At 45.0% G+C, this 9,335-nt stretch overlaps 1 protein-coding gene and 1 long non-coding RNA gene across 6 annotated transcripts in view; both read left to right on the forward strand.

Moving 5' to 3' along the window:
• LOC127060163 (uncharacterized) overlaps window positions 1-3,450 on the forward strand; it is a 54,301-nt gene extending 50,851 nt beyond the window's left edge. For all 5 annotated transcript variants that reach the window (XR_007778852.1, XR_007778851.1, XR_007778850.1 and 2 more), the window contains one exon: window positions 1,510-3,450. This is a non-coding gene — a long non-coding RNA (uncharacterized LOC127060163). The remainder of the gene's footprint in view (window positions 1-1,509) is intronic.
• A 329-nt stretch (window positions 3,451-3,779) lies between these two features.
• On the forward strand, window positions 3,780-9,270 carry NUBP1 (NUBP iron-sulfur cluster assembly factor 1, cytosolic). The gene is made up of 11 exons (XM_050980142.1): window positions 3,780-3,831; window positions 3,911-4,012; window positions 4,119-4,255; window positions 4,461-4,529; window positions 5,052-5,084; window positions 5,952-6,042; window positions 6,209-6,363; window positions 7,447-7,557; window positions 7,674-7,776; window positions 8,443-8,526; window positions 9,100-9,270. The coding sequence occupies exons 1-11, from the start codon at window positions 3,804-3,806 to the stop codon at window positions 9,150-9,152; spliced, it is 966 nt and encodes a 321-aa protein (XP_050836099.1). The 5' UTR covers window positions 3,780-3,803; the 3' UTR covers window positions 9,153-9,270.
• Window positions 9,271-9,335: the final 65 nt, after the last annotated feature.

Here is a 9,335-nt window from a genome sequence, read left to right on the forward strand (position 1 = left end):
CCACATGAATCTGCTTTTTACTAGAGCTGACAAGAATAATTTTATTCATGGCTAATCCTAAAAGTAGGTAGTGGTACTAGAGTCAGCAGAATGCTTGCCAAGTTTCCTTTGGATGTGCCCTCATTTCAGTAGTGAATGAGGTGATCTTTTAATGAAAAACAGAACACAAGTAAGCAAATAATACAGATTATTTTCTCCTCCTTCCAACAAGACAGAGTCGTTATCATTTGAGATTGTGAAGTGTTGAGGGATAGAGTATGGGTAAATGAAGGTGGTATAGAAGGTAATCTTATCCCCCAATGAGTTGCAGCTGGACCAATTACTAAAGATTAGAAGCAGGCCTGATCTTAACAGGCCACACCTGTAGGCAATTAGAACAAGTGCTATAAAAGAGTGGATTGGTGGGCTCTGGAGTGAGAGGATTGCTGCAAGGATCAGGAGCAGTCAGTGCTTAGAGGAGCTGCCTGTGAGGAACATTGAGGAAGTATGGAGCTCTGGGGATATGAAATCCTTGCACTATAATGACGTTAGAACTCATGCTATCTAAGACAACAGTGAAGTGCATTCACCGCTGGATTCCTGCTGTGTTAGTGCTAAGGGAGCTGACAAGGCATTAGCACAGAGACACTGCCCTCTATTGCTAACTGCTCTGCTACTGCTCTTGCATCGATGACACCAATGCAAATCTACAGTTTTAAAACCACATACAAATGGGGAATTTTAGTTCAGTAATTTTCTGTCTGTCTGTAACGTTAGGGCTGTGCCAAATGCACAAAGGTCCCAACAACCCAAGCTCTTTTACAGACAGTACATGAAGTCTGTGGCAGACATTGATGTGCTGTTTGCTGCATTGCCCTTACCTGCACCTCAGCTGGATTTTGATTTGATTTGGTGTGGGTTTGTAACCTGGAAGGCACAGTAGAGTGTAAATCAAAACCAGAGGGGACACTGTGCAGTGGAGCTAGGGGGTGAGGACAGCACAGCCGTCTCTGAGATACCAGCTCAGAGCACAGCCCTGCTCAGATGCCACTGCTGCCCTCCACCAGCGGCCACTGGCAGCAGGCAGGGAATAACTGGTGGGGGAGGCTGTCACACCGAGGCAAAGCAGGGCCCTGGGGCAGAGCAGCCACTTCTTCCCACATCACTCTCAGATGTAAGGGGAGGGCCTGTGCTCAGCAGGGAGGACTCAAAGGAAAGGCTACAGCAGCACTCAGTCTCAGCTGCTTTTTCCACTCCAGGGTAACAGTTGATGCTGTCCAATATGTTCCTCGGGTTAAAGCTCTTCTCATTAATAAAATGGACCTGAGTTTTGTCAGAAAGATCCTGCTGTAGGTCATCTGTGCATTGCCTTTGATGCTGAGAAGGGGGAAGACCTTAATCTAAAACGCATTTAATGCTGTTGTGCTAAATAATGAATTGTTTTCATTAGCTTCCTATAATGCCTCGTGTTAGAGTTTGCTGGCATTTACAGTGACTTCAGAAAGCTCAGTGCTGTAATTTTGGCTACAGGGAGCTGCTCTACCATCATCTCCACTGGCCTCCAGTGAACAGACAACCACAAGCGTGAAAAACACCAGGTAGCTGGGTGGTGTGAGGGAAAGCCTCAGTGCAAAAAGGAGGAGGTGTTCAGGGGGAACCCTCATGCCAGCACTGCTGTAAGTGAGAAAGAAAAGGGCAGACCAGAGTTGTGGTTTCCCATCTCTCATGTTTTGGGGGACGGATTCACTTAGCATAATTCAAATTGTACATCCCTGGAAAATTTGTTTAAGCATTTCTGCTCACCTTGATCACAAAGATGGAAATATGTTGTTCCATCTCTGCTTTCTTACTCTCAAGGAATTTTTGGTATAACTTCATCTCCTTTGGCTCTTCCAAAAGCAAGAAAGGCCTGGCAAGCCTTGGACTGGAATAGAGTAGTAAGGATAAAGAAAGAAAAAGCCTTGCTTTCCAAAGCATCAGGAAGACAGCAGACTCATTGATATTTTTGGTAAATATTGCCATATGGACTTCTCAACTGTTATTACCATCAGTCTGCCTGATGTGGAGATAGAGCTGGATTAAAGGTGAGCAGAAATGCCACCCTAAAACACTCTAAAGCCTGTTGTTCACCCAGAGAGCCCTGCACTGGCTCAGAGAAGGAGGGGTGCTGAGGAAGGAATTAATTTTTCCTTTTTGGTGCTTTTTGTAGGGAATGTTCTATATAACCTTGGGAACAGGGACTGTTGGACCCAAAAGAAAAGTATTTGGACACATACCTCAGTTTAAAATGTGGAAAGTCTTGCTGACATCAGTGAATCTAATCCATATGTTGGACAGGAAGCACAGACCTGAAGTGCTGTACTGTGCTGTGGTCTCACACCAAGCCATCTTTTTCAAGGGCAAGGTAGAGTATAAACTTCTCAGATATGTCTTACTGGCCAATTCCTCCTACCACAGACATCTGAATTTGCTTAAACATTTGACTCCACTTCCAAACAGCATTTTGTTCATTAGTTTCCTGTGGAAGGTAATTACAGAACAGTAAGTGCAGGAGCTGTACAAATATCCAGGGGTCTTGAGCTTTTACCTGAGGTAACTATGCTTGAAAGCCCCTCAAAGACCTTAAATAAACATATTTTCAGATTTTTTTCTACGCTTTTGTTTGGTTTTGGTGGTTTTTTTTTTTTTTTTTTTTTTTTTTGTTGTTGTTTTGCTTGGTTTGGGGGTTCATTTTGTTTTGTTTCTTCGGTAGTGGACAGCTACTGGTTTTGTGTTTGGCTTGGTTTTTTATTTAATTCCTAGAGTGTTCATTCTAAAAAGCTTGCAGTTGTTGAAGTGCTGAGCCACAAAAAAGATAACTTTGCAGTATAATTCTCTAAAAAAGATTTTATACCAAGTTGTGATGGTACCTTTCCAAATATTACCAGATACTATTTTCTATTTCCAAGGTGACACCATCTCAAATAATAACTTACACACTTGTATATTAAAACAAACAAATTTTGAAACTAATTGGTCTGAAATGGGAGTATTTGAGACTTCCAACTGTGCTTGGATCAGGAAAATATCCTTTTTACAGCAGCTAGGCTGTGATGTCAGGAGCAGAAGAGAGGACAAGGCTGCGTTCAGGTGGCTATGGGAGAAAGAGGGAGGGAGCAGTGACGGGGATAAGGTGGCCAGGAATAGGGTCCAGATCGCATCACCAGATGGTGCACACTTGCTTGGTTTGGAAACTTATTTTATTATTTTTTACATACCAAGCACAGCGACCTTCTAAATTGCTCAGAAGTTGATTGGCCAAGTTAAGACAGTGTGATCTTCCAAATAAATGTACTCATTCAATTAATGGAGATGGTCTATCAGCAAGATACTGAATTAATATACTCAGAATTACCATTTTACCGAAATGATACATAATCTGAGAATGAAGCGAGTTGCTGTGTAACGCTTCCCTCGGCAGCGGGCCAGCGCCGTGCCGGGAGCGCGTCTCCTTCAGCGGCCGAGCGGGCACGGTCCCGGGAGCACCCGGCCTGCGGCACCGGCCCGGTTCCGCGCTGCTCCCCGGCCATCGCCGCTGCCTCGGGCAGCTCCAGTGCGCGGGCTGTGCGCAGCGCCGGGTGAGCCGGGCGGAGCCCGCCGCGACACAGCTCCGGGGGAGTACGGGGGCTCTCGTGTGTCACGGGGGCCCCGGGGTGTCACCGGTCCCTCACTGGTGCCCGCGTCACCCCAGCCCTCAGCAGCAGCGCCCCCCGCGGCAGCGGTTGGGCACCGCGGGCGCGAGGCCTCGCCCCCGGCGGCGGCGGCGGCGGAAGTGACGCAGCGCAATGGCGGAGGCGCCGGGCGCACCGGAGGGTGAGCGGCGGGGCCGGACGGGGCGGGACGGGCCCCCTGCCCGCGGAACTCGTGGCCCAGCTCTCGCTGTCCTTTGCAGAGTGCCCCGGGACCGGCAGCGCCCAGGCGGGCAGGGCGGCCGCCTGCCAGGGATGCCCCAACCAGGGGCTGTGCGCGGCCGGCGCGGCCGGGCCGGACCCGGGTGAGTGCAGCGGCCGTGAGGCGGCAGCTCGGGGGGGCGCGGTGTCGGCTCAGGGGGCGCGGTGTGGGCGCGCTGACGGCGCGGTGTCTCCGCGGTGTCTCCGCAGCGGAGGCGGCGGAGCTGCGGGCGCGGCTGCGGGCCGTGCGGCACACGGTGCTGGTGCTCTCCGGGAAGGGCGGCGTGGGCAAGAGCACCTTCAGCGCCCTCCTGGCGCACGGGCTGGCGGCGGACGAGACCAAGCAGGTGGGCAGAGGGCGCGGACAGGATGGGCGGCGGGGGGGCAGGGCCCAGCACCTGCGGGCAGGTACCGATCGGGTGTCCCTGCTCGTTAAAGTCTGACTTACCTGGATGAGTCCTGCTAGAGGGATTTCATTGCATGAGATCACCTCTAGAGACAGCCCGTGCTACCTTGTTTCCAGTAGGGCAGGTTGGCTGTTTTGTTTTCCAGGTTGCTCTGCTGGACATAGATATCTGTGGGCCATCAATTCCTAAAATTATGGGTCTAGAAGGAGAACAGGTGAGTAAATGCTCAAACATCTTGTTCGAGGGAATTTTTTTTCTCAGTTTTTCATTAGCATATTCAGGCTTTTCTGATGTAGAGCTTCTGAAAGGAGTGCATAATGGGAGATGTGGGGCAGTGATAGGGAAATGAGGTGAGATGCAAAAGTTCAGCATAACATATTTTGCAGAAGAGTTATCTGCTTTCAGGATGAGCAGTTCTGCAAACCAACTTTCATTGCATGTCAGTCACATAATGCTGACTACTTGAAACTTGAGTAGTATTACAGGATGCACTTTATCAGCCCTTGGATATTTCTTACAAATGCATCAAGTAATGAGTAAACTTGCATAAGGGTTGAACAGTTGTTGTTCACTTATTAATGGAAATCTGGTCCTCTTGCATTTTTACCTCAGTTACCCCACAAAAGCAGGATTGCTCCTGCAGGCAGGAGAACTCTATGCCCAGATTTGACTTATGTTCATGTTTTGTGTAACATTTGTTGCTATTGCAACTTTTGTGTTTCACTTCAATTTTCAGGTTCATCAGAGTGGATCTGGATGGTCTCCAGTGGTGAGTTGGTGCAGCTGTTTCAGAAAGTTCATTGGGTGTGTTTGGGTTGGGCACCATCTTCTACAGTGAAAAATGAGTGAGGGAGGAGCAGGGAGTACTCTTGTGAATTCTTCTTCTAATGACATAAGTAGCCGGATTCTATAGAATTTACAGATATAGCACATTGAATCTACAGAGTCTGTATGTCCAGATCTATATAACCTGTATCCATGTCCTATAGAATATCTAGAGAACACTACAGAATGTATATCCAGATTTTATAGAATATAGAGTAGATCTATAAAATCGAGATACATATCATATAGAATCAGGATATTGGCTGTAGATGAGAGTGTTTAATTTCTTAATAATAGTACTGTATGTCTAGAATTGTTTTATTACCTTGTGTTTACTGACTTTGTTAATATGGGCAATAAATATAAATTACTCAGGTTTGTTATTTTGGGGTAACATGCAGCTGTAGTGTGTCATGTCTTCTGTGACAGCCAAGAAGTATCTTGCACCCAAGACAAACCTTACTAATCTCTAGAATATGCAGAAAAGGTTTTGCAGTACTGTGGTTGTCTAAAGATCCCCTGTAGAGTGCATGCTGTTAGAAAGGCAGCTGGTGTTGAGAGGGAAGGCTGTTTTTATCCTTCTGTTGTCTCCAGTGATTCCATAAACTGCTGTAACAATTTCATTTTTTCAGTCTTAGTGTCGTTGGTGAGTGTTGCACAGGATGCAGCTTTTAATGCCCTGTGATAAAAGATAAAGTTCTCTGCCTTTATGTAATTAATGTCTTCCCCTTATTTGCTTTTTCTGTAAAGTAGGGGTTCAGAGTTGGTTTCTCTACTCTTTCTTCAATGTTATGTTTCTCTACTTTTTCAGTATGTTGAAGAAAACTTAGGTGTCATGTCAGTGGGGTTCTTGCTTAGTAGTCCTGATGATGCTGTCATCTGGAGAGGACCAAAAAAGAATGGTATGTGTTGAGTGTGTTCAACAGTAATTTACATACTTGAAAGGTTTCAAGTGTGGAAATACCATGAACTTGTTTAGTAATGTAGACAAGGTAGTTAGCTAAGACCCAGAAATTTAAAATACAGGGAGATACCTTTATCTCTTCCACATTCTTATCCTTTCCTTAGGGCTGATCAAGCAGTTTCTGCGTGATGTGGACTGGGGTGAAGTGGATTACCTGATCGTGGACACGCCCCCAGGAACATCAGATGAGCACCTGTCCATCGTGCAGTACCTCAGTGCCACCCGCATTGACGGTGCTGTCATCGTCACCACCCCCCAGGTATGAGCCCAAATATCCACCAGGGAAGCATTATGGCACTTAAAGGCAGTCCTTGGGTTCCGGGCTGTTGATTTCACAGAAATCTAAGGGTACAGAATCTCAGGGAAATGACTTTGTTGTGTTGCCCCTGCAGCTGGCTGGTCTTTGGGTTAGGTGGATGGCTCAGGGGAGCTGGATGGGGATCCACATGGGTCACTAAACCACAGCAGCTCACAATCAAAAGCTCTCGAGACCGGTGTGGTGAAAGGAAATGCAGTGTTTCATTTCCTCCTTCAGAATCAGACTTAACATCGTTGTGGATGTGTAATTTACTCACCAATAGCTTAATGTTCAGAAGAATGTTTGTAAGAAGCTTTGTTTTGAAGTGATAAGCTGTGCACTCCTTGACACCTGTGAAGTAGCCTGTCACCTCCAGGTGACCCACCAAAGTAGGCAGCTTTGTCATGGGCATTTTTAAAAGAGAAATCAGCCCCTGGGAAGCTGAAACTAAAAACACACCCAGTTCAAACAGAGGTTTTCATGTCTGGTTTGGAACAGAACAGGAGATCAAACTAGCATGTGACATGAAGTATTTCTACAACAGCAGAAAGGATAACACATAAAGGAAGCAAAGTGTTGAGGACAATACCAGAGAGGTGGTGAAGGAGGAAGGGAACAGGAGAAAGGATGAGGTGAGTCATATACATGAAAACTCTAAGGAGAGAATAAGATATTTTAAATTGGAAAAAAGGTAACTAGAGTACGCCTGGTGGTTCTTGTCCTCACTCTGTGGAGTAAACCAAGGGTCCCTTCTGTAAGATGAAAATGTGAAAAAGTTGCATTTAAAGAATATATGAGATGAACATAGGAGATAAAAAACATAAATATGGGTGAATCTTGGCTAGAGTCAGATTTCAAAACAGAACCACATCCAGTAGGCTTGAAGTGTGGTACCTGCTCTGTTGATAGAGCTCATAGCACAAGTTTGTGTTCCTAAAAATATTAAGGCAGCAGTAATAATTCATGATAAAGTAGCTCTAAGGAGGTAACTGAATGGATTCAGCATGAAACAGTTGAAATACAAGTGTTTGCTATTATTTGTAGGAAGTGTCACTTCAGGATGTTCGGAAGGAGATCAACTTCTGCCGCAAAGTGAAGCTGCCCATCATAGGTGTTGTGGAGAACATGAGTGGCTTTGTGTGTCCCAAGTGTAAGGTAAGGCTGGTTGGGTATTGGAGAGTTCTTTCCTTGGCATTGGATAGCAAACATTGCTCCAAAAATGCCTTTTTCTCCGAATTGCAGTATTTTAACTGATTTTCATGTTGTCCCAGAATGAATCTCAGATCTTTCCCCCAACTACTGGTGGTGCAGAGAAGATGTGCCAGAACCTGAGTGTTTCTCTCCTGGGTAAAGTGCCTCTGGATCCACAGATAGGTAAAGTCACTTATTGCATTACACTTAAAGCAAGTTGTTCCTCCTATACTGATGTTACTGCTGCAAAACCCTGATATGGGCACTGATGTCTCTTAGCACTTTTAGATAGAATGATTTTTTTAATCAAAAGTCACAGGAACTATGACTATAGCTTGGTGTGGAATGTGGGAAGTGCTGGGGTAATTTCCTTAACTTTCCCTTAATCAGTTAAGATTACATGCTGCATCTTTTCATCTCTCTAATCATATTTGAAATACAACATGTTTTTCTCTTTGGTGTACTCACCTTGAAATGCAAACTGAATGAAATCATAATCACTTCAAAGATGAGTATTTTGTAGATGTTAAGCATTAAAACCAGTGCTTTAACCTCACTGTTACTGGCACTGCCCGAATTCTCTTGTGGGTCATGAGGAGGTGTGGTTCTTTGCCCGCTTTTACCAATTAATACAATTAATGAATTAATGACATCAAGGAACAGCTCAGTACTCCCAACTGAAGGTTTCTGCTAGTACTATCCCTCTGTCAAACTGTACACTGTATTTCTAGTTACAGACTTCAGGGCTTCCTAAAAGGAATAGATGCAGGTGGCTGTTTGAAAATGATAAAGGCTAAGAAAAAACTCATCATTTCCTGTTGCTTTGTTTCTTTTTTTCTGTCCTTTAAGGAAAAAGTTGTGACAGAGGCCAGTCTTTCTTGGCTGAAGCACCTGAGTCTCCAGCTACATTGTCTTACAGGAATATCATTCAAAGTGAGTCTGAGAATCACTGTGCAAATGAATCCCCTCAGTTCTGAGCACTGCTGCACTATACAGAGGGGTTACATAGGCTTCTGTTACTGTGCCACAAATAAAATCAGGAGGGGAGCACAGCAATTCTGAAAGTAGCAGGTGCAAACACCTGTGTGCTACTGGGCATCACTTCTGACTGGCTGCTAAAGTGATAATGAAATTGTATATGATAACTGGTTTCAGCATTTGACTTCAGAGAAGTCAGACTTTCATTTTCAGAGATGGGCTGTCCTTGTGCTCAGAGAAACCTTCTGAGGCTCTCAAGCAGGTGTGTGGAGGGGTGCTCACCATAACCCAGTGGGAGGCAACTGACTGACCAATGCCTCCACTTCTAACTGTAATTACACAAAAACCCCTTGCAAAAACTCCCTAAACAGCTGGTGCTGTGCTGTTTAAAATAATCCTAAAACCACTTTCAGTGTAAGGAAGGTCCAGCTTCAGATACTTGTACCCTCAGGGGAGAGATGTAGCAACACCAAACTCCTGATATACATCTGAAATAGTACTTATATTACTTTTTCTTCATCTTTGCAGGAATTCAGGAATACTGTGAACAACACCATTTGCAAGAAGAAAAGAGAATGTAATCTGTAAGTGGAACAAAAATGTAGCTCCTCAAGTTTAATTATAGAAAAGTAACTTATGCCTTGATTTATTAAATGAATGTATTCTTTTTGTATATTGCAAATAAATTCTTAATATAAAGGCTCTTGCCTGTGTTTTTTACAAAAGTTCAAGATTCTGTAGTTCTTCCCTCACTAGAAAGCTGT

The sequence above is a fragment of the Serinus canaria genome, chromosome 14 (genome assembly GCF_022539315.1).
Source record: "Serinus canaria isolate serCan28SL12 chromosome 14, serCan2020, whole genome shotgun sequence".
In the NCBI taxonomy this organism is placed as follows: domain Eukaryota; kingdom Metazoa; phylum Chordata; class Aves; order Passeriformes; family Fringillidae; genus Serinus; species Serinus canaria.